The following is a 25,237-nucleotide window of genomic DNA, read 5'->3' as shown; positions in this document are numbered from 1 at the left end:
AAAAAACCAGACCAGACCATTTAGAACATAGACTTGACCATATACTAAAATTTAGTTTGGTCCGGTTTAATTTACAGTTTAGACCAAACTTTGTTAAGCCATAATAGGACATCTTAACCCCACAACTTTATTGTAAATTCCACACATCATTGATTTTGTATTTGGAAAAAATTATTTATAGAAAAATTTTAATTAGAAATAAAAATTTAATCATCATATAACTTTTTTTTTTCTTGAAATATTTTTAGAATGCATAAAGGAACTTTTTACTAAAGTTAAGAAACAATGATTGCATTTAAATTATGTGGATGATAGTAAATGAAATTGAATTGTTTGGATGAGAATAAAAGAAAGTTAATGATTCATTTTCATAAAACAAATACTAAAATAAAAGGAACAAATTAGAAGGAAAAGTGTGATAAAATTACGAGGATGGGGAAGTAAAACGTAACAATTAATTTGAAATTTTATATTTTTTTGATTATAAACAAAATGAAAAGATTGAACTAACAAACATGAGTAGCAACTTGCAAATGGAATAAATAGTAATATAAGACGAGCTCGCAAGCATGATATATTCCCCCTTCCATTGAAAATTACAATATTTTTCATTTTGGTTCGTTCTATTTAATTTGCATATTTTTATGAGATTGTGGTCCATCAATTTTTTTAATCTCATTTATACATTTTAACTATCTTTTAATTTCATTCACCTAATTAATTCTCTATCATCATTTATTACTACTCTCTTAAAAATAACTTAATTTCTCTTTAATATAAATCAAAGCGGACATAAAGAGTATAATATTTTTGACTTTAGAATTTAAGGATAATAAGGTAGTATAGTATATAATAACCACCATGATACTGAGCAGTACACTATTTGTGGATTGTGGTATCAATAAGAATATACCAAACATAGATAAAGAAAATATTAATTTCTGTTCACATAGGTAGTATTCCTTTCCTGCATTGAGGACATTACAATATTCAAGACTACTATCTTGTTGTTGAAATATAGTGTGAAAGGTAATTAATAAATTTAATCTAATGTGAATACATACAATGTAATTGTAAGAAAAACTTGCTTATAAATATAGAAGTTTATCGATGTAAAAAAACACACCAATGAATAAAAACATTTCAATTTTCTAACTTTTACTCATTCTATCTCCTCCTTATCTCTCTAAGTTTTAACACGTTATCAACACGAGCTCTACCCTTAATAATCAAGAACGTAATATTTTTAAAACCTAATTAAGCATTTTTTTCATCGGTACCTACAAATGGACCAACAATCAAATGGTATCAACATCGTCATCCAAGGTGTTTCTAACACATTTTTATATTTTATAATTGAGCATAATTCCATACCCTTCACTACAAACCCAGCAATGACTAATTTAAATCAACTCCGACATAATAATCCCAATAATACTAATGGTACACCAGTACCACCCACTCGTAATTCACATATGCGACCAATTAATAATCCACTAATCCCACCGACTAATATTCCACTAGTACGACCAACAAATAATTCATCATCACAAACAACTAATAGTGCTCCAACAACATCAACTGAAAATAAACCATCACCAAGTAATAAAAGAACTAAAAATGATGAAGGAGAAACAAGTACAAAACGTTGCAAGATAAATAACCCATAAAATAATTTATTGGACAATACGTCACCTTTACGGATGACAAGAACACTTTATTGCTTTTGTATTATTTTATACCGCCTATATGGCTAGTTAACTTTTTTTTACCGGCTAAATGGACGGTTAGTATTATTTATTTCTTTTATTCTTTAAACCGCCTATATGGCTGGCTAATTGTTTTTGTTTTACCGCCTAAATGGACGGTTAGTATTATTTTTCATTCTCGTATTTTATATGTGCATTTTTATTTGCTGTATTTGCATTTATGTCTATGTGCATTTTTTTTCATTTACCTTTTACTTTACATATTTTTTTTAAGTATATATAAATAATACGGTATATTGTACAATTTGGAAAAACCCTCTATAAAAACGAATTACCCCAATTTTTTTTACCACATACCCCTTATCCTTTCAACTTTACTCTTTACATCAAAAACCCTCCTTCACCTACAATGTACTCCCATAACAAAAACAACCCATCTTCTCCCTCTTCCCATACTTTTAGATTTGAAGAAAATTTTGCCAAAGTCAAATCATATATCTCCTTAATTATGGGTTTAGTGGCCCTTCTTGTAGCATTAGGAATTATAATAATTACGAAGAAGTAATTTATTTTGAAGAACAAGAAACAAAATGCACATGATTTTCTTTGTCATATTTTCTTTTGTTTGTTAATGCATTTTTTATGATAAATTATACTAATATATTGTGTATATGTTTTTTTTTAACCTTTTTAGCATTTATTATCTTTAATTTTTTTTTCTCGTTCTTCTCCTTATTATTATTATTATTATTATTATTATTATTATTATTTCTCTTGTTCTTGATTTATTCCTAACGTTATTATTTACAACAAATTCATAATAAATCAAGGTGGAGAAGATCATGAAATTGAAACATCATAATTTTTCTTATGGTTTATTATTATGAAAATATAAGAACTATTGCATTTTCATATACTTATAAAACAATTATATATTATGTAGCAAGTATAGCAGAGATTACCAAAAGATTATTCAACATATTAGACTTAACTGGACAAAAATTCTTAGAATGGAAAGAAGATGTCATCATAAACTTAGAAGCTCAAGGACTTGAACATACTGTATTGGAAGTAAAAAAAAAAGGATCCAATAGATGGAACTCAAGCTACCAAAATAAAGGTAGCTACAAATCAAGAAAAGGCCAAAAGCCTTAGTCCTCTTGAGGCATCATATTCATGATAGCCTTAAATTTAAATATTTATTTATAAAAGATACCAAAACAATTTGGGACTCCCTTGTTGAAAGATTTGATCACACAAAAGGGTGCTTCTTCCACAAGCTAGCCATGAGTGGAAGAATTTTAGATTTTCTGATTTTAAGACTCTTAGTGAGTACAATTCAACATTATACCGAATTGCACCAATGTTGAAATACTGTGAGCACCCGGTGACTGATGCAGAAATGACTGAACTCACATTATCTACTTTTCATCCATCAAATATTATTTTGCAACAACAATATAGGGAAATAAATTTGAAAAGATATTCAGATCTAAGTGTAGTACTCTCACTAGCTAAACAACATAATGATCTTGTCTGGAAAAATCATAATATGAGACCTATTGGATCTCAAACTATCCGTGAGACACACTTTACTAAAACACATGTGCCTAAAGCACATGCTGTTGAAAATAAAGGTCGTGGAAATTATAATAACCGTGGTAGAGGATGCGGAAATTTTCGAGGAAGAGGAAGAGGAAGAGGACGAGGACAAGGTCATGGAAATTTTAATGGACATGGTAGAAAGTTCCAAGGATTCGGTAGAGGCCATGGTTATTACAATAATAATTCTCGAAGGGGAAAACAAGTTGGATATCACCATAAAAATAGCCATCAAGAAGGAAAAGAAAGTATTTGTTACAAATGTGGTATGACAGGGCATTGGGCACCTACATGTCGTATTGCCAAACATTTGGTGGAGTTGTATCTAGCTTCCCAAAAGAAAAAGGGAAAAGGTGTGGAAGCAAACTTTAATGAAGCAAGCACCTCAATGCCTAATGTTGATTTTTATAATAAAGCAAGCACGCCAATGCCTAATCTTGACTTTTCAGACTTCTATTTGAATGACGATGAAAATGATAAAGAATATGACGAAGATATTTGAATTTTTCTTAACAATGTTGTGATGCTTATTTAGTTGTATTTTCTTTTTATATGCAATCTCCTTTTTATGTATTGATCTCATCTAAGGTTAATGAAATTTTATTTTAACTATCTATTTATTTAATATGAAGATATGGATCAGTTTGAAAATGGGTTCAAATATCAATGCCTCCTAGATAGTGGAACAACTCATACTATCCTAAAGCACAAAGAATACTTTTCTGAGTTGAAGATGATGAAAGCAGATGTCACCACAATCTCTGGAACTACCAAACTAATAGAAGGATATGGAAAAGCTCAAATAATACTTCCAAATGGGACAAAACTAGTAATTAATGATGCTTTATATTCCAGTAAATCTCGACGAAATCTCATATGTTTCAAAGATGTACGCCAAAATGGTTATCATTTAGAAACAATGACCGAAAATCATACTGAATCTTTATGAATCACATCTGAAAAATGCGGTAAGAAAAGCATTCATGAAAAATTACCAGCATACTCATCAGGATTATATCGTATTGATATAAAACCAGTTGAGATAAACATGGTGTCTAACCAAACGTTAGATAATAAAGAAATGATGAATTTATGGCATGACCGATTGGGTCATCCTGGTTTGGGAATAATGCGAAAAATTATTGAAAACTCAATTGGGCATCCAAGGAAGAAAATGAGAATTCCCCAACCAAATGAATTATCATGTTCTGCATGCTCACAAGGCAAATTGATAATTAGACCATCTTTAAATAAAACTGCTAATGAAACTCCTAAATTTCTAGAAGAATTCATGGAGATATATGTGGGCCAATTAATCTTGCTTCTAGGCCATTTAGATATTTTATGGTATTGATTGATGCCTCAACACGATGGTCACATGTAAGTCTCCTACAAAGTAGAAATGTGGCATTTGCGAAATTACTTGCTCAAATCATTCGATTGAGAAATCAATTTCCAGATTATACAATTAAGCGAATGAGGCTTGACAAAGCCAGAGAATTTACATCTCAAACTTTTAATAATTGTTGTATTGAATTGACGTAGAACATCCAGTAGCTCATGTCCATACTCAAAATGGTCTGGCTGAATCATTGATTAAAAGACTCCAATTAATAGCAAGACCATTATTAATGAGGTCGAAATTGCTATCATCTGTGTGGGGCCATGCAATAATACATGCATCATCATTGATAAGATTGAGACCAAGTGGTTATCATAAATATTCACCACAACAATTAGTGCATGGTCAATAACCAAATATATCACACTTGAAAATATTTGGATGTGCAGTATATGTCCCTATTGCACCACCCTAACGTACAAAAATGGGTCCACAAAGAAGGATGAGAATTTATGTTATATTTGAATGCCCATTAATTATCAAATATTTAAAACCAATGACTGGTGATTTATTTAATGCTAGATTTGCAAATTTTCATTTTAATGAGACAATATTCCCATCCTTAGGGGAGTAAAAATGGACTCAAATAAGAAGGAAATAGATCTCACATGGAATGCAATGCATTTGAAAATATATGATCCAAAAACAAATGCTTCTGAACAAGAAGTTAGAAAAATTGTCCATAATCAATATATTGCAAACAGATTACCTGATGCATTTGTGAAACAAAGCAAGTGACAAAATCATATATTCTTGCGGCAAATGTTCCAGCACGAATTGAAATTCCCATTGATAACAAAGCCACTAAAAATGAATTTATTGCACGCCGGAAGCGTGGAAGACCACTTGGTTCCAAAAGGTTGAATGAAATGGCAAATGTTATCAATATTACTTCTTCAATAAATTGTAAAGAAACAAGTTTTGGAGATGAGGATGAAAATCTCAGAGAAGAAGAAAATAATGATATAAAAGATAACAATGAAATTTCGATTAGTTATATTTCAACTAAAAGGTTATGAGGATTGATTATGAGGAAACGTATTCTCCAGTAGTAGATGTAGTTACACTAAGATTCTTGATAAGTCTAACTATCTCAAACAGGTTGCAAATGCCATTTATGGATGTTGTGACCGCATATTTATATGGATCACTTGATACAGACAATTATATGAAAGTCTCCGAAGGACTTAAATTACTAGAAAGCCACAAATTACGAGAAATTTTTTCCATAAAGCTAAAAAGGTCACTTTATGGACTAAAACAATCTGGAAGAATGTGGTACAACAGTCTTAGTGAATATCTCCTGAAAGAAGGATTTAAAAATGATCAAATCTGTCCTTGTGTATTTATTAGACGGTCTCAATCAGGATTTTCTATAATTGCAGTTTATATTGATGATTTAATATCATTGGAACTCCCAAAGAGCTTAAACAAACTGCAAAGTACCTTATGAAAGAATTTGAAATGAAAGATCTTGGGAAAATAAAATTTTGCCTTTAAACTGCAAAATACCTAATGAAAGAATTTGAAATGAAAGATCTTGGGAAAATAAAATTTTGCCTTGGATTACAAATAGAGCACTTAAGGGGTGGAATCTTTGTGCACCAATCCAACTATATAGAAAAGGTTCTAAAAAGATTTCATATGGACAAAGCTCATCCATTGAGCTCTCCAATTATAGTACGATCATTAAAACCAAAAGATGATCCATTTCGACCTTGTGAAGAAGATGAGGAGATTCTTGGCCCTGAAGTGCCATATTTAAGCGCAATTGGAGCTTTGATGTATCTAGCTAATAATACAAAACCTGATATTGCTTTCGCTGTTAATTTATTAGCTAGGTATAGCAATTCACCAACAAAGAGACATTGGAGTGGGATAAAACATTTGTTGCGCTACCTTCGAAGAACTAAAGATCTTGTATTATTTTATCGATCAAAGCAAGATGCTACTCTTGTTGGATATGCAGATGTTGGATACTTATCATATCCCTATAAGGTTAAATCACAAAATGGATATGTATTCACATATGGAGGTATCGCAATATCTTGGAGATCCACAAAACAGACACTGACAGCTATATCATCAAACCATGCAGAATTGATCGCCCTTTATGAAACAAGTAGAGAATACGTTTGGTTAAGGTCAGTAATCGGTCATATTCAAGAAGATTGTGGGATAAATTCGATAATAAATTCTCCAACTATAATTTTTGAAGATAATACCGGTTGTATTGAACAAGTTAGCGAAGGCTTCAAAAAAGGGGATAGAACCAAACACTTAGCACAAAAACTTTTCTTCGCACATGACCTTCAGAAGTATAAAATAATAAAAGTCTGACAAATTCAATCAAGCAAAAATCTTGCAGATTTGTTCACATTGTCCCTTCTATCAAAGAGGTTCGAACAACTTGTACATAAGATTGAAATGTGTCATCTACGAGATATTTGTTAAACTCAGGGGGAGAATCATACTCAAAACACTCTTTTTCCCTTTGTTTAGGTTTTTTATCCCATTGGGTTTTTCCTGACAAGGTTTTTAGTGAGGTAGTATTAAATAGAAATATTGTAATAATATTTTACTCTTTTTATATAATTAGAATGCATTCAAAGGGGAGTGTTGAAATATAATGTGAAAGGTAATTAATGAATATAGTGTGAAAGATAATTAATAAATTTACCCTAATATGAAGGCATTTAATGTAATTGTAAGAAGAACTTGCCTATAAATATGAAAGTTCACCAATGTAAAAAAAAACACACCAATGAGTAAAAACATTTTCATCTTCTAACTTTTACTGATTCTATCTCCTCCTTATCTCTCTAAGTTTTAACACTTGTAACTTTTTTTAAAGAAAAAAAAAATAAACCAAGACCAAAACCCTTTTGCATAACACATACCTTGTAAATTCATTTGCATTTACCATTTAAAAATAATATTTCGCAAAAAATTGGGATAAGAAAATAGTTCTGGTCAAACCAACCAAACATCATTTAGTGAGTCAATGCTCCGATAAAAAAATAAATAAATAAATCAAAAAATGTTAAAAAGATATATACTATATAAATGAGAGAATTAAGATCTTCAAAATTCATAAACAGAAAAAGGCTCTCACTGGAATTATACAACTAATATTAGGCAGCAACAAATAGATTATTGCTCACTAGTCCCTACCACTCTATCCTACACCATTAATCAAAGTATAATTTAACAATATAAAGAATAAATACCAAGGCTATATAACCTGCCCTCTTCTCCTATGTGAACTGCCTGCTAATTTTAACATTAGCCTTTTGAAATCCTAAACAACAGAACACCCATCTACATGGCTGTTGCTCTTGCTAATAATGCGGGCCCATAGCCGTTCCGATGCGCCTTCTGCCATCTCCATGCTATCTGCAAACTCTCCTCAAGATCTGTATGCTTAGCAGTCCAGTTAAGCTCCTCCTTGATCTTTGTAGGGTCACTGTAAACTTCAGCGTAATCTCCTGGGCGACGTGCTAAATAATCGACCTTGATGTCTACCCCTGTTGCCTTCTTGCAAGCCTCCACAAATTCTTTCACAGATCTACCTGTTAAAACAAGATAAAATGCAAAGATTTAATAAGCACATTCAAGAGTAAATATAATTTGACGTCTACGCCTAACAATAGATCCGGGAAAAACTCAGGCAGGGAAACGATTAAGGATGAATATGAATATTTGGTACGTCACCTTTTCCTGTGCCGACATTGTAAATTCCAACCTTGCCAGGCTTTGCTTTTTCAAGAGCTTTTACATGAGCATCAACTAGATCGGTCACATCAATGTAATCTCGTATGCAGGTGCCATCTGGAGTCTTGTAATCCGTTCCTCTTACCTGCGGAAACAATGAATATCCGAAATTAACATATGGTGTCACTACTAGGAATGGTTCATTGGAACTTGATAGAACTAAGGAGCATTTTTCTGCCCTACGAATTAAGTAATCAGTTGTTGCAGGAAGCTGGGATTGAGAGCTCATTAACAAAGATAATATCAATTTGATAATTGTTAATAAGTTTTATACAGAATGGTCACATGGAAACAAAAAATAGTTAAAGTTCACGACCCAATCGGGTTAGAGAAGCACCAAGCTTGTCTTGGAACTTGGCCCTTGCGACTTTGAGATTACGTGTTACAAATGGCATTTTCCCCTCCCTCCCTCTAGTGCAACATTATTTTCTGAGGGAGGAAATCAGAGTGAAGCCCCCAAACTATCTTTATTAAAAGCTTTTACAGAACACCAAAACCAAAGCATCACATGCACTAGGAGCAATTATATATTTGAATGAAAAAATAAACAGAAAAATATATTCCAAATAAGTTTTACATGATTTTCCAGCAAATTCACACCCATATACAGACAGATTCAAGAATGTAAAACAGAAGAAAAAGCACAACTTGAGTTTCTATGAATGCAGAACTCCGAAAAGAATATACTATGCAAGATCAGAGAATTACTTGAATATACTAATCACTGATCAGATGAATGAAAATCGGCATACCTTCAATCCAGGTATAATTCCACGAGCAGCATCAAAACAAGCACCTGAAATCCGTCCATGCTCTCGCAACTCTGGTCTAGGAGCCTCCCCCAATCTTCCATCAGGATCAGACCCAATAACATTAAAGTATCTAACAAACAGAAACAATGTCAAATTTAGCAAGGTCAAGACTTCTAAAGGACATCATAGCTTGAAACTAGAGCAAACATTCAAAAGTACACAACATTTGTGTAGTTTATGACTTCTATCATAAAAAAACCTGACGAAGTAAGCAATACACAGAAAAATATTATGAAAAGCAAAGCCTGCTAACTAGAGTTTGGGAGAATGTTGGAAGAGAGAAAAGATGTGAGAGCAAAAGGGAGGAATAGAAATAAAAAATAAAAAATAAAAAAGAAGTAAATGGGCTACCTACCCAAATTAAAATGTTCAACTAATATGGCATTTCCTAGAATGAGAAGTGTTGCAACCAAATAGAAAAGAATGTAGTATTTGTGCATTGGACAGCAAAAGAATACTATTTACTACTCCATAACCCTTGTTCTCCATAATGTCCTACCCATTTATGCATCCATCAAGTTCTTCCCATTTTTACTTTAAATTGTTTTTTCATACAATCTCCCCATTTCCTCACCATCACTGCACCTCTCCACCAAAAAGATAAATAAATAAAATAAAATAAAATAAAACTTTACTTACCCTTGTCCCAGTTTATTCGATGCTAAATCTGATGTGAAGAAAGTTCTAAAAAGGAGTACAAGAAATCCAGGTATAGGTGATCTTATGAGATAAAGAACACTTCACAAGAATGCAACAATATTTTTAATAAAAAGGATCAATCATACAAAATCAAAATATTCTTTTAATAAAAAGAAGAAAAAAACTAAGAATATTGAACTAGTAAAAGTGCCAATGGCTTATTAAGCATAAAATTTTGTCATAGAACGGGCGCATCTAAATTTGAAATACCTTATGCCTTTACCTTTTATACATATCCCATATATAGAAATTCTCAAACAAATACAAAACTAACCTGTAAACCAGACAAAGAAAAGAACACGACAATCCACACATAACAGAACACAGAAGAAAATGAAAAAGTACAGGAACCTTTTACTTCAAATTTCTGATCTTCTACACCAAATCATGTCAATTGTGAGAGCTCAGACCCTTGATAATAATACCAAGTAGGTGGGAATATTATCTCTTTCCAATATATTACATGGACTAAAGTAAGAAAGGAGGAAAAGGACGGATGCGAATGAATGGGGTCAACAGAACAGAAAGTTTTAGCTCGTCTCACTTAGTTCAGGATAAATAAATTCGACTAAGTTCATAAAAGGGTTGCTATGTGTTCAGAGAAGGGTTACCCAACTGCAATACAAATTATTAGATCGTAATTTACACAAGTAGGCATTTAACAAAGTAGTTCTGCAGAGTTTCCAAACTAAATCAATATAAAAAAAAAAAGGTTTCTGATTAGATTATTTTCAAGTTACAGACAACCTAATGGGAATGCTAGAGAACTGAAGGCTAATTAGGCTTCTTTTCTGTGGTTCACAGAAGGACAAACCTTAATATCATAATTGACATGTCTGTGTTTTGCTTAGCCAGATCCAGAATTATATCTTCTGACATCTTCTTAGCTTTACCATATGGATTGATAGGAATCTGCAACAACAAAATAGAATTGAGAACACAACAATAGTTTTCATTTGCAATGATTTGAATTCTCACACACACACACACCCCAAAAAAAAAAGATATAAAATAAAAGAAAAAACATAGCAAGTGAAATTGTTAAACTGAAAATGCACCAGAAATTCGAAAGGCTTCGAACCTGAGGAGTTTCTTCTGTTATGGGCATCTTCTCAGGCTCACCATATGTTGCACATGTACTTGAATATATCAAAGTCTGTACTCCATGCTTTATCATTGCCTTCAATACTACCAAGCTGTTTGATGTAATATTGTGGTAATATCTGTACAAATCAGAGTTGATTGTCCTCAAATATACAATAATAAATACTTCTATATAAATCTCAACAATAGAATAGCAAAATTTTTTATAAAAAAAAGCTCTTTGTGTCTATTAGAAAACATTATCTCCTAACAATTCAAACTCTATAAGAGTGTTCAAGTGGCAATGTGAGGCCTATATAAACTAGTTCCAAGAGTGGTTTATGTCAATTTCATATCCGCATTAAAACCTTCAGAGCTAACGATACAGATTAGGTATGATTGAGCATACAGATTCGACATACTTAGGAATCAACATTTCTATGAATAACAATTTCAAAACAGATCAACCCAAAAGATTGAAGTCGGCTATATGAACCAATAAATCAATTTAGGTGGTCGTCCACTTGATTTCTCTACCATCTCAAACTGTAAATCAAAATCCTTTATATCCAATTGTCTTTTGTTACCGGTTCGCCAATACCCCGTCATTGAACATGCTCATACCATCTTAAGCATTTCTCTTTCATCTTCTCCTCGATATTTGAGGTTCCTAAACCGTTTCTTATTTCTATGAGATGATCCAATAACATACAATAATGGTAGAGAGCAAAATTTCTCAAAACCCATTCAAATACAACAATAAATTATGACTACCTAAGAGGGTCAAGAGTGCTCTCTCCTACATAAGCAACAGCAGCAAAATGCATCACAGCATCAAAGGCATTTTCTGAGAAAAGTTTGTTTACCTGACATATACATTAAGGAAAGTAAAGGACGAGGTCTCTTACTACTCCTACATTGAGGTTTGAATACTTATGAAAAAAGTGTTTGATATAAAAAGCCAAAAAAAACAATAAAATGAAATAAAAAGGATACAGCACTAGCATCTCCCAAATCAGCGTAAACGAATTGAAGTCTTCCTGGTTCTGGAAACATATGTTGTAAAATCTTAACAGCAGCCAGGTTCCCACGAGAAAGATTGTCCTTCAAAATCAAGAGATTTTCTTTGTAAAGCTCAAGAATTACAAGAATAGTAAAGAAAAGCGATGTCATGAAAGAGAGGATACCACAATAGTCACACGATACGAGTCTTTTAGAAGCCTTAATGCTGCATGGGACCCAATGTAGCCAGCACCACCAGTCACCAAGACATGAGTGACACCCTCTTCATGGCGGGAAAACTGAAAGGATGCAAGGGGAAAACTCAGAAATAGCAAATAAAACATAAGTAATTTACTTAAATATCAAAGGAACAAAAATGCAAAATAAGCTGTAAACTGTAGTCCTTTCTGTTTGAGGGTAGGAGGAAAGCACCATTAATGCCAAAGTATGTTTTCGATTTCTAAGCAACTCAACAAGAAAGTACCTCCTGGTGAAGTACTTCGATCAAGTGATACAGCTTACATAGTAAGAAAATGTTTGAGGAAAAAATTATTGTCTTAGGACTCAGAGGGAACTCAAACAAAGATTTAAATATATAATGTTCCTCTACTCAGGCTTACACTGGAGGTAGTATACTGCCATCAAGCTTAAATATTCCTTCACAAGAAATTTGCTGCCTTGCAGACAGCTTATTGTTCCATCAAGCATACATGTTCATTCAGAACGTTACAATCACATCTCCAATTACTCCAGTCTTTTTCATTATGTGCTGCCATGCTCAACATTCCCTTTCGCAATGTACCAAGATGTTTCTTCAAAGTTTCCTAATCAACAAAGGCAAATGACTAGTCTCCCTTTTATCCTATTCCTCCTTGTTAGCAAAAATTCATTGCTAAAATCATTCTCAATCTAAACATGTGAATTACGAAGCATATAAAGTTCCCATGTATCAAGTGTTTGTAGTTTGTTAACATGAATGTTTTGTCGGTGTATGTAAGAATTTTGGGTCTTGGGAGTAAGTGGAGCACTATTGTTGGCCGAAAGAAGACACAACAATTTAAAATCACGATACCAATGTCAATGCATCTTCTATAGACCACATCACAACAAGCTATGCAAATGATAGTAGGAAGGAAAAGTAAACCAAACATGTAAAGCAATCAATAGTGGAGGAATACGATCTAAAAAGAAGATTAGCAGCAGTAAAAACACAATTAACTGTTGAGTTGGAGAAGCCCATAAATTTGAATGTAAGATCATACATCCAGAAGCCCCCTAAACAAAATCCAAATCTCACCGACACCAGAAACTATTTAACTAAAAAGGAGTTCAGTCTCAAGTTTTCACCCAGGGTACAAATTCCAATTCTCACAAACAAATACTCCCAGTGTTCTTGATGATAAATCTGGAACCTTATTAATGATCACGAACAAAAAATTGAATCAAAAAATACATCAAAGCCATGTTCATCAGGCATGAAACTAAAAGCATTTTAACACATCCAAGCAGAAAACATCATCCATCTCAACATACTAAGTACGAATGCTAGGAGTCTAAAACATTCCAAATGGCACAAGTGTATGTTTATACTTACTTGACTTGGGGTGCTGAAAGTTGGAGACTGTTTAATCATAATAAGGCAAAACGCAATCAACCCAGCAGCAACAATAATTTTACCCACAACATTGCCCTTCCGCTTTGGATCAGCGTAATCCATGCCTACAAACCCAAATGAAAGAGAATAAGATACCACCCTCAAACACAAAACATGTTATCCATGTATTTAAAGACGTCCAAGAAAAATAATCCCATTAAATCAAGTACACCTCTTACTTATGAAAAGTTGCAAGTGATGCTTTCTACAAATTATCAATTGGAAACAACCTCAAAAGGGTATGGTAGTGTACATCCGACTCCCAAAGCCCGTCCACCAGTGGACAATGGCAAATTCGGAATAATGGTATAGAGTGGGCCAACATAAATAAGCAAAAAATAACAAAATAACAAAACGTTGTTGGATGTCTAACTTGATCTCAAGACCATTGGAACACTCACCTATAAATATAAATGTGTGTTGAATCAAGTCAGCTATAAGCAACTTATATTAATGGGGTCATTTTTAATCAAACGACCACAACATGGCCTAGACAGGTCCTGCCTAGATTCGCCCCTAACGCCTACATGGGAGCCACTTAATGTCATCAAGGCAATTAAATAATGGTGAGAAAAATAACACCAAAATCATTAGTCTAACAAGCACAGTGGGTTTAGGTAAAACAAAAGGGTGGTGTAAAAAGGAAAATAAGCATGATTCAACAGTATTCACTGCATGCCGACAAACACCAACGGGAAACATACACAGCAGAGGAAACAAATTCAAGCGAAATTAATGGGCAACTACTAAAATAAATACATTGATGCAATGAAAAAGGATGAAAAATCAACAAAAGAAAACAAACCTGCAAGAGGCAAAGATCTACCGTTTCTAGATTGAGTTCTCGCCCTGCTAAACCCAAGCATTTGGAGAACAGCTTCAATCAATTATCAACAATCAAACAAATTTATTCATCTGCACGATTCACACAATCAATCATCATCAGAATTTTTATTTTATTTTTTAATATCCAATGATCGCTAATAAAGAAAATAATCATTGTTGCAAAATCATGTCCAAACATAATCAATTTTTTTTAAAAAAATTCAGACCGTCATGCTTCACAAGTAAAAAAATCTCACCCAGAAAAACACAAAATAGGAAGCACGCCAATGTTGAAGAACAATGACATTGACAAAGGCAAAGAAAGGGTAAACAAGAATGAATTTGAAAAATCAAAACAATGTTTACAACCCAGTAATTATCAAAGCAAAAAAAAGTACAAAATTCCGTAAGATCCCAAAATGTGGAAAGTGGCAACAAGATTTTTAGAAAATTATAAATTAAAAAGATAAATTAAATAAAAAATAAAAATCAAACCCACCACATGCATGCACTATAAACCAAAATAGACTCACCGCACCAGAATAATTCCAGCTCTAAAAGTCATCAAATTTGAATTTAAATACAAAAAACAACCGTTTAGCTTACCTGACCTAACTAACAAAGTTTAATTTAATATAAAAAAAAAAAGCTTTTGGGGACAAAAACAAACTGGGTAATTCATCAAATAATCATATTCGAAAATAAAAAGGAAGAAAAGGGAAAAGCATATCATACACATCAATGGCGGACACAAAAATGGTTGGAATAAATAGGGAAGTAGGAAATCAATTGAGTGCACTCCAGAAATGGAGAAATTGAAGAAGGAAAATTACGATATATCCTTAAATGAGAAATAAATAAAGAAGGTAAACAAATGTCAAAGATTGTGAATGAAGTTGTTGTAACGGAGGAAGAAATGGAAAATGGAAAGCGACGCTTATTGATTCGTCAAAAATTAAAACCAAAAACAGTGTCCTATAAAAGAAAGTGCCAAAGCGGGGCCCCGGCGTTCACGGAAAATATGATGCTTACAAGTGTCGAAGTTGCGCGTTTTTGTTTATGTTAATGATTGATGATTTAATGGTTTATTAATGGTAGTAATTAGCATACGTAAACTTTGGGTAAATATTTAACCGATTTTTTAGGCCAATTTTCACTTACTCCCATATAATTGTTCTAGGATTCCTTTTTTTCATTTTGCATAATTTTTTATTTTTATTTTTATTTACAATTTATTATTTTTTTAAATTCTGATTATAGTTTTTATAAGCAGGATGTATCGAGTATGATAATAATTATAGCAATGGTCTCATTCTATTTTTTTTAATCTTATTTCCAAACATAAACTTTATTACATTTAGTCTGTTAAAGTAATCACATACTCGCTCCGTTCTTTTTTGATCTTCCACATTACTATAACGGGTAGTTTCAAAAATTCTTCCACTTTAGAATACTTTCTATTTTTAAAAAGTTTTTATCCCACCTTTACCCCTTAAAACCCCCCATTTCTTTTAATGTACTCATTTTCTTTTATTTATAATTATTTTCTCTCTCATACTTCCAATACAATCATTACTTCACATTACTATTTAATTAAAATAATATCCACTACAACTTCATACTTCCAATACAATCATTACTTTACACTACTATTTAATTAAAATAATACCCACTACAACTCAAAGTAACTATCTTCCTTAATATGTGTAGAAAAACCCAAAGTGGAAGATCAAAAAAGAACGGAAGGAGTACAATTTAAAAGTAAGTAATTAAGTCTTAAACTAATTATATTGACTTGTCTCATTGTGAAATGGTGTTATATAAGAGTGAGCGGATAATTTGTGCAAAATAAGAGACTTAATAGAGTAAATGTTTATGTCACCACCCCACCTCTCCATTGCGTATAAATACAACCCACTCATGTTGGTCAACTATTTTTTTCAAAAAATATTAATTTCTACAATGTTAAAAAAATTAAAAGTATCATAACAGAGCACTTAATGACTCAATAGTTATGATACTTTTCATTTTATTAAGATTGGCTTTAATTTTTAAAAATTCTCATAATAGAGCAATTGATGAATCAATAGTTATGATATATTTTTTGTTGAATTTGATTCAAAATCAAAATCAAAATAGCATTTAGGAGTTAGTAGTTGCTTTAATAAGTTACTTAAAATATGTGAGTTAGTGGGATCATGTTGACCTACAAAATTAGTGATTAAATTATGGGAGTTAGTGGGATTATATTAACTCATATTCTAGTGTTATTTTTCATAATTAAGGTATTTTTAATAATGAATGTAGTAATTTTAAGTTTTACGTTTATCACTCTAGTATACTTATTTTCTTCAATTTCCCAACATAATGGTATCAAGAGCTAGGTTCCTTGTAAACCTATCTCCTTCTACATTTTTTTTCTTAAGGCATCCAACTATTTTCAATCTCCATTCCTGAATTTATTGGAAAAAATTATCATTCTTGGGCTATTAAGATGAAAGCATACTTAAGAGCCATGAGTTTAATGATGTTATCAAAAAAGAATGAAAATTCTACCCTTCCACATAATCCAACTATTGCCCAAATAAAAAATTATGATGAACAAATGACAAAAAGGCCTAAAGTATTTACATGTTTACATTCAGATGTGTCGGAAGAAATTTTTGCAACTATTATGGATTGTGAGTCTCTAAAAAAGGCATGGAAAAATTTCTAGGGGATTTCGAGGGTGATGCTCAAACTAAATTGATGCACATTTTAAATCTTAAAAGAGAGTTTTGAAAAAATGGGGATGAAAAGCAATAAAGGAGTCAAAGAGTACAATAATAAATTAATCTTCATCATTAATCAAATCAAGCTACTTGGTGTAGATTTACAAGCCAAAGAGAGGTAGACAAGTTTTTAGTTACTCTTCCTGAAAGGTATAAATCAAAAATTTTCTCAATCCTCACTTGAAAAATACTAAAGATCTATCAAAGTTGACATTTTGAAAATGCGAGATAGGGGTGGCGAAAATTTTGAAAATGCATTAATTGCTAACTAAGTCTTGATATCAAAAGAAGAAAGGAAAGCTTGGAAAATAACTATTGTCACAAAAATGGTCACGCGGAAAAAGATTGTTCGCATAAAAGAAAGCCACAATGTTACAATTGTAAAAGATTTGAGCATATAGCTAGGAATTGCTGGTTTAAGAATGATGAGAAAGAAACAATACCACAAGTAGTCATAGAAGAAAATTTGTTATAGAAGTTTGGGTGATAATATGCATCGTAGAGAGAAGTGTTCTAAAATATCTATAGTTGGTAATAATGTGCATCAACATAATTATGAGGATGACGAGAAGTGCGTCGTGGTATGTAGAAAAGTGCTTCACAAATCATGAAGATAAATGTTCCACGAAAATGATGAAGAACATTTTGAATCAAGGGGTAGTGTTGAAATTTGATTCAAAATTAAAATAGCTATTCCCTCCGAACCATTTTAATTGTCCCATTTGCTTGGGCACGGTTATTAAGGGTGGTGTGGGGTCCATTAAAAAGGTGATAGTTGGGTAAGTAGTGAAGGGTTATTTAATTAATTAGTTTGGGTAAGTAGGGTATATGAGGGTATATACGTAATTACGTGTGTGAACTAAGGGTATTTAGGTAAAAAAAGATTGACAAAAATAGAAATGTGACAATTGATATGGTTTTGCCAAATAAGGAAATGTGACAACTAAATTGGTTCGGATGGAGTATTATTTAGGAGTTAGTAGTTATTTTAGTAAGTTTAAGAGTTAGTGGAAACATATTGACTTATTAAATTAAGAAAAAATTGACATTGATAATCCAACCTTTTACTTATCCACTGTGAATAATCTTACATTTGGATTATTTTCTAATTATCCAACCTTTGTGATAAATTTGCCTATATTACTAATAATAGGTAATAATAAGATATGTTGCTAGTAAACTAATAATGTTAGATTATTAGAAAATAATCTAAAGGTTGGATTATTCACAGCGGATGAGTAAAAGGTTGGATTATTAATATCAATTTTTCCTTAAATTAATTGCTAAAAATATGAAAGTTAGTGGGATTATATTGACCCGTTTTCTAGAGTTATTTTTCTATAATTAAGGAAGGTTTTTATGACTTTATATGTCTATCAATAGGCTATTTTTCTAATTAATAAATGTAGTTGTTTTAAATTTTACGTTTATCACTCTATCTTACTTATAATCTTCAATTTTTCCCAACATTTTTCATTAAAATTTTGGATTTCTTTTAATCAACGTTATTAGTGTGACTTGAAAGGTTTTCATGTGTTTTGTATATTGCAATTTGTCATTAGCAATTGATGTATGATGACCATTGTTTACTTCATGCCCTAAGTTATCAATAGTGGTGGTCACCAACGTTGAAAATTTCTTATTTTGTTTTGTTCATCACTATTTGGCATTCTTGAGCCTTCTCTCAAAAAAAATCTTATCTGTTTAAAAAACTACTTTATATTATATTTGAAAACCATAATTTTATTTGAAAACGTAAATTTTGCTCGAGTATTTGGACTTAAGTTAATTTTACAATTATCAAAAAAAGTTGAAGTTGGGAATTTAAGAATGACAATCCAAATCTTATCATTTTCAAATTTTAATCTATGATTTTATGTTTTACTTTCATCTCACAATAAAAAATATCTTGCATTTTAAATTAATTTTTTATAATAAAATCCTTCGATTGGTCCACTTAATTGTATAAATTTTTCAGCAGTTGAAACAGAATAAATAAATTTTTTTAGGTAACTAAATACGATAATTCTTTTAGAGCGAGAGAATAAATAGAGATTAAGGATAATGTTAGAGAAAAGAGGTGGCAATGGTGGTGGTACTGACAGGAGAGAAAAAATCAATAGGTGAATGTTTAAAGAAGCACTCATACATGCTCTATAGCGAATTTCCTTACCTATCTAAAGCAAACAAGTTAAGAAGGTAATCATTATTGTTTCCCTTACTCCGTTCTTTCATATTTCATTCAATTTCCATTTTACTCATTATACCAAACACTCCCTAACTCTCCTGAATTTTGACAGTTTCGTCATTTCCTTAAATTTGACATGATTGTATTTGTTGTACTGTTAATCTTAGATATATGAGTACAAAATTGATGTAGTATAGTTGTGAATGTCAAGGTGGACGTTAAAATTAGAAATCAAATTTTAAGAGATAGGCTGGGGGTTGTTACTGCAAAGATGTGTGAAAAGGAGATTGATATAGTTTGGATATGTGCCGAAAAAAAGCCCATTAACATGCCTATGAGGAGTATGGAAAGCATCATGATTGCTGGAAAGAAAAGTCGTGGTAGACCTACATGGGAGGAGCAAATTAGGAATCACATGTGCAAGTTACACCTTTCTCAGGACTTAAGTAGGGATGAAATTAGTTGAAAGTGTCTTATTTGTGTCCTAGTCTCGTAGACCTTGTATAGTCACCTACGCCTACATCTATGTCACATACGTATTATTTATTGTTTCGGCCTTTGTGATTGATTTTATTTTTCTTTGGTTATATTATTAGCTTTATTTTATTATCTTGCATTACCTTGTTATGTTTTTGTCTTGTCTTGTCTTGCTTTACTTTCTTTTGCGAGTTTTTTCATGTCCAGAGATTCTTAAACTGTATATGCCTTAAAGAATATAGTTTTTCGTATTCCAACCTTCCCTAGACCCTTATCATATCATTCTACAAGTTAGATACATTGGTTATGATGAAGATGACGACAAAAAAATGTGCAAATATTTAAATAAATAAAGGACATTACTATTTATTGCCACCTTTGTTTTTTGCGTTGCCACCTTTTTTTATGAATTTCCAATTTTTTACCCCTCCCTCTTTAAAATTATCTAAACTCAATTATATATCTCTCTATGTCTCACAAACAAACACTTATTCATCGATTATTTCTTTTAAATAACTTAAATAAAAAATAAAATATACTAACTTTGTTATAATTAAGTTTAGTGCAAGATAGACACAAATCTGAAATGTCGATCGAATTAATTTTGAATGAAATAAAAAAAACTACTTTCACTTAAATCAACATAAGGGCATTGTTGACAAAGCTAATATATAGAACAAAATTAATAAAAATGAAAATTTATATGTTGGGTTTACGTTAAATAAGTCAGTGTTTGTTTGTGACATTTAGATAGTTAAATGAGTTTAGAGAATTTTGGAAAAAAAGGTAAAATTAAAAGTTTATGAAAAAAATAGCGACACAATAATAAATAAATAAATAAAATATATACGACATACGATCATTTATTTATTTATTGAATGACTAAATTTTGTATTATTTTGAATTAGGTTGTATTTGCAAGAGTTTATTCCCCAAAGATGCAAAATGAGTGGTAAAAAAACTCCGGTCTAACACAAATTTTGGAATACATAACATGAGTAGATACTCCGGTTCGATGAAATAAGCGGAAGGGAAGATTAATCAGACGACGGCGAGTAATTTCCGCACGCCCGCAAATATATCATTCAGCGCTGCTCTTTCGTCCTGTGGCTGTGACTGGATATCAATTTCCCATTTGATCGGTCTTGATTTTAGGCTAACAGCTAGTAGATTTCAGTCGTTAGAGTATTGAATTATTGATCAACCCAAACTGCCCGTTGTGGAAGGGTAAACATTTGTTGTATTAAAGTCAAAGCAGATAGAAAGCTTCAGTCTTCAATGGCTGAAGTAAAGGACCCGTCAGGGACTTCAGATCTCGTTCCTTCGAATGTAAGTCTTGTTTTACAAAGTCAAATGCATTCATTCATGTTCTTTAATGACTGAATTCAATTTTTTAATTGCAGTTTCTGGAAGTAACTTGCAAAAGTTCAGGGATTGTGAGACGGTTTGCACCAGGAACTAAGGCAGGTTTTGCCATATCTTTAATCAATAATAAGTTGGATGTTGGTTCTCCTCTTGCTTTGTATATTGAGGCTGCTAAATTTGGAGAAGAACCCATTAGTTTTGGACCAAGTTCCATTCTTGTGGATTATGGTAATGGTTGGAAGTTACAGACCGTTTTAGATTCACAACAAGGTTATTCTTTTTATCATACTCTTCATTATGTTATTATGCAATAATTACATGAATAAATTCCCAAAATACAACACTTGCTAACTAAATTCTAATGTTAGATTGTGATTTTGAGCGGTTCTGTGTATAAAACTGCTATCAAGAATGAGGGTTCTAGCCGCGTCGGCCACGTTGTAATGGTTTTTAAAGATAACAAACCGATACTTTTCGTGTAGTAAAGGTGTAAAAAACCAGGTTTTAGGCCTTATGAAGAGATATCTTTTGATTTTGCCCGATATTAGGTGTTAAGATAAATGCACCACAGTTACCGCATCACCGTTTCGTTACCACAATTGCAACTGTTACCTCATTTTTACTCTATAGACTTCTAGTTGTTCGTGTAAAATCTACTATCTACAATGTAATATAAATGTAAAATTGTTGAGACTTGAGAGTAGCAGATTTAAACTTTAAAAGGAAAGGCAAAGTAATTTGCATAGCTGTTATGTCTTCACTAACTTCTGTTGCCTATTTGTGTTTCAGGTACCAAGAAGCAGGAGGGTTTGCAGGTAATGCCAATGAACTCAACTTCTTTCACTATGTTCTACTATTTATGGTCAATATAACACATTACATCAGCCTGATCTATTCACTGTATATTGGCATGGACTGCTCATTGTTTTTGTTACCTGAATCAATGTATGAATTTAAAATTTGCTACCGAGTATTAGTTCTGTTGTATTAGCCCAAAATGGCCAAATTTTCTGTGTTTTGTTTCCCAATTTGAAAGGAAATTAGCGAATTAGCCTATTACGTAATGCTAGGGCTTCGTTTTGCTTTCATTGTTACTTTGAGACAAATCATTCTTTGCCAAAATTGAATTAAGCCAAATTATGAATATTTTTTACGGTCCCGATGTCTTGTAGAGTGTGTTGAGTATCTTCTTTTAATGAACAGGGTTAGGGTGAAATTTGTGAATGCTGAATTATTAATGTTGGATGTTGTATGATTGCGTCTAGTTATTAGTGGTTTTTCCTAGAATGAAGGTTGAAGTTTCTAGATTATTCTCTAGTGTCGAAGTGAGTAAATTAAACCAACAAGGCCACTGGTATAAATTATACTTCTGTCTGCCTACTAGTTGCTGCTGATGGATTGATGTGAGGTTTCTTTGCCGAGCATGGGTCAATGTTATTCCATTTGCAGAATCAAATACAATTCTTTCTTTCCGTTTATTTTATGCCTCTTAGCTAGCTAGAACATTTTCCTGGATGAAGAAAGTGTTAGAAATGCACATATTATAGACTGTCATACATAAGGTCTGGTGTTTGTTTTCGTGAATAGGCTGTTGACAAGAAATTCTTATAGCCTTACTCATGGCTAAAGATGTGACGATATTTTACCCTCCTCCCTTACCCGGGATTGGGATTGGCAATGAAAGCAATATATGTATGCTTTAATGTATTGTTTTACAAGTAATGTTCACTCATTGATGCTTTGCTGACAAGTAGTGACTTACACTGATTGTTGGTGTATGTCTTCTATCCTTACTGACTAGTGACTTGCTTCTTGCAAATCATGTATGTTTTAATAATGCAAGAACACTTCTTCAGAAATTCCAAGTGCGTATCAATCATTGTTGTTTGAGTGCCATACTTCCCCCACTCTAAAATCAGGAATTGTCTTTTTGTAAAAAAAAGCTTGCAGTCTTCAAAAATTAGTTTGATGACATTGTTCTTGCTGGTTTTTGTTTCAAATAAATAGTGTCCTTTAGTTTCTTTTCTGTGGAATTTCCTTTCTATGTCAAACAGTAGCTTGTAGTAAAGAGTTGGTAGATTTTCAGACACTCATCTATGAGACCACACCAGACACTAATATGAAGATGAATTATGATTGCGGATGCTAGTTGATTGGGGTCCTTGTCATGTTAGCATTTTTATTTTTTAATACAGATGAATCAATGATTTGCGTACTTACAAGCGTGAAAGCTGATTCATGAACTTTAAAACACGTGTCAATTGGGATCAATCCAATCTCTAAACATTGCATCACTTATCTTTCATCAAAAAGAGGACTACAACTGAATCAGACAAATGGGCTATCATGTAACAGTGTTATGTGGACAAGGTTAAATGTGCCATGGCTCATGCAAACGGGATGCTCTGAAGAGGGTGGGGGAATACTTTCCTCCAAATGAGGGAAATCATCCTCCTTTTTTATTCATCTTTTTTAGTTTACTCTCTTTCTACCTCTTTCACAAGTATTTTAATTACTTCATTTGCACCTCCACTTACCTTTATTTCACTAGTTTGACTTTTTTTACCCCTTAAATATTTACACTCAATCCTAGCAAAGCTTTAAGGTTGTTTTGTCCTAGCAAGCCCTAAGGTTGTTTTTGTTTTTTAGCGACACTTCTAGTCTTGCTAACTGAAAGGTGTATTTCCTTAGGATACATGTTATGATGGGATGCTCTGAGGAGGATTTATTTTAGTCATGCAATGGGATCAACTTTCATCTGTCGCAACTGCTATGACTTGACCGTTCTGCTTTCTCAACCTTTGCAGGAACCAAAAGCAGGAGCAAAGAAGCAAACTCCAGAGCCGACAATCAATTTTATGTACATTTCGAAGATAGTTTTCGTTTTCCTATTCATGTTTTTGCTGATGGGAATTTTTACATTAGCCCTTGAGAATCTACCAAGGCTAATTTTGTTCATCAACTCATCCACATAATACTTGATCTACGGCTGTATAGAAAAAATGATCCTTTCTATTCTAAGTAGTAGTTACTTCTTTCCTAAATAAACGCCACAGTTGGCATATTCAGTTTCTGTTTTCCTTTGTTTTCCTTTTTGGTAGTCTTTCTATGTAATTCTGGCTCCATGATCAATGAACCATGTTTTCGATTTCAAAGGGGTTCATTGTGATGGTGTCTAACCCAGCTAAGGGCACTCCAGTTACTGTAATTGGGACAGATTGAGGATTAAGACCCTGGAGCCAAGGAGGCACTTGGACAGCTTGAGAAAGGGAGCCATGAAAAGGTGTTAATTGGGACACAGTGAAATACCGGATGTATTTTAACTGTATCAGGAAGATCCAGTAGATAAGCTATACTGCCTACTAGAGCAATGATCTGAAAAGGGCCAAAAAAAATCAAAAATTGTGCAAGATTTTGATTAATTCTGTACTTCACTAAAATGTATTGTACTGACTATCGTCTATATGGTTGCAATTTTAACCAAACCCAATCGTACAACTGAACCTTAATATCAGTCTTGTGTTTATCGGTCAGTTGTTTCATTCTACTTTGAGCCTTTACCAACTGTTGTTTAAGAGTGTTCAACATTTGTTTCCTATCTACTGCATGGTTAGATGAATCTCCTAGATGGTAAGGCAAACAACTAGTCTCTTGAGAAACGTCTCTTTGAGAGACGTATCTCAAGTCCAGCTTATTAAAGATTAATACCTGCTTACCGAATTCTTAATGCTTACTTGTATTATCCTTTATGTTTACTTAGTGTATCCTAATGTCTATTTTTAATATTTTAAATGTCTACTTACACCATTCTTAATGTCTACGTACAATATTTTAAAAAATATATAATGGACCGACTCAATTTGAGATGGTCTCT

General features: G+C 32.4%; 2 protein-coding genes across 8 annotated transcripts; one reads left to right on the top strand and one right to left on the bottom strand.

Moving 5' to 3' along the window:
- Positions 1 to 7,754: 7,754 nt before the first annotated feature.
- LOC130818722 (UDP-arabinose 4-epimerase 1-like) lies at positions 7,755 to 15,513 on the bottom strand. Of its 7 annotated transcripts, none has more exons than XM_057684901.1 (11): positions 15,298 to 15,513; positions 14,543 to 14,652; positions 13,678 to 13,802; positions 12,269 to 12,382; positions 12,078 to 12,185; positions 11,856 to 11,947; positions 11,080 to 11,221; positions 10,813 to 10,910; positions 9,240 to 9,369; positions 8,428 to 8,572; positions 7,755 to 8,285 (listed from the first exon to the last, which is right to left on the bottom strand). In XM_057684901.1, the coding sequence occupies exons 2-11, from the start codon at positions 14,601 to 14,603 to the stop codon at positions 8,035 to 8,037; spliced, it is 1,266 nt and encodes a 421-aa protein (XP_057540884.1). In that variant the 5' UTR covers positions 14,604 to 14,652; positions 15,298 to 15,513; the 3' UTR covers positions 7,755 to 8,034. The 7 variants fall into 7 exon arrangements, with proteins under 7 accessions (XP_057540884.1, XP_057540888.1, XP_057540887.1 ...); XM_057684905.1 differs by having other exon boundaries at positions 14,564 to 14,652; XM_057684904.1 differs by having other exon boundaries at positions 15,096 to 15,299.
- A 3,843-nt stretch (positions 15,514 to 19,356) lies between these two features.
- LOC130818721 (uncharacterized) lies at positions 19,357 to 25,092 on the top strand. The gene is made up of 5 exons (XM_057684900.1): positions 19,357 to 19,532; positions 20,907 to 21,327; positions 21,402 to 21,633; positions 22,153 to 22,178; positions 24,171 to 25,092. Exons 2-5 carry the CDS (start codon positions 21,277 to 21,279, stop codon positions 24,336 to 24,338), a joined length of 477 nt encoding a protein of 158 aa, XP_057540883.1. The 5' UTR covers positions 19,357 to 19,532; positions 20,907 to 21,276; the 3' UTR covers positions 24,339 to 25,092.
- Positions 25,093 to 25,237: the final 145 nt, after the last annotated feature.

Source organism: Amaranthus tricolor, chromosome 7, assembly GCF_026212465.1.
Source record: "Amaranthus tricolor cultivar Red isolate AtriRed21 chromosome 7, ASM2621246v1, whole genome shotgun sequence".
Taxonomy (NCBI): domain Eukaryota; kingdom Viridiplantae; phylum Streptophyta; class Magnoliopsida; order Caryophyllales; family Amaranthaceae; genus Amaranthus; species Amaranthus tricolor.
This window is presented reverse-complemented; position numbering and strand designations above follow the sequence as displayed.

Bases quoted from the DNA above. Each gene is read 5' to 3' on its own strand.
- LOC130818722 (XM_057684901.1), bottom strand. From the start codon at position 14,603: ATGCTTGGGTTTAGCAGGGCGAGAACTCAATCTAGAAACGGTAGATCT. The intron at 11,222-11,855 runs GTAGTCATAATT...TGATTTGTACAG, and splicing joins AGCACTCTTGACCCTCTTAG to ATATTACCACAATATTACAT. The intron at 10,911-11,079 runs GTTCGAAGCCTT...TTGTTGTTGCAG, and splicing joins TAACAGAAGAAACTCCTCAG to ATTCCTATCAATCCATATGG.
- LOC130818721 (XM_057684900.1), top strand. From the start codon at position 21,277: ATGGCTGAAGTAAAGGACCCGTCAGGGACTTCAGATCTCGTTCCTTCG. The intron at 21,634-22,152 runs GTTATTCTTTTT...TTTGTGTTTCAG, and splicing joins CGTTTTAGATTCACAACAAG to GTACCAAGAAGCAGGAGGGT. The intron at 22,179-24,170 runs GTAATGCCAATG...CAACCTTTGCAG, and splicing joins AGAAGCAGGAGGGTTTGCAG to GAACCAAAAGCAGGAGCAAA.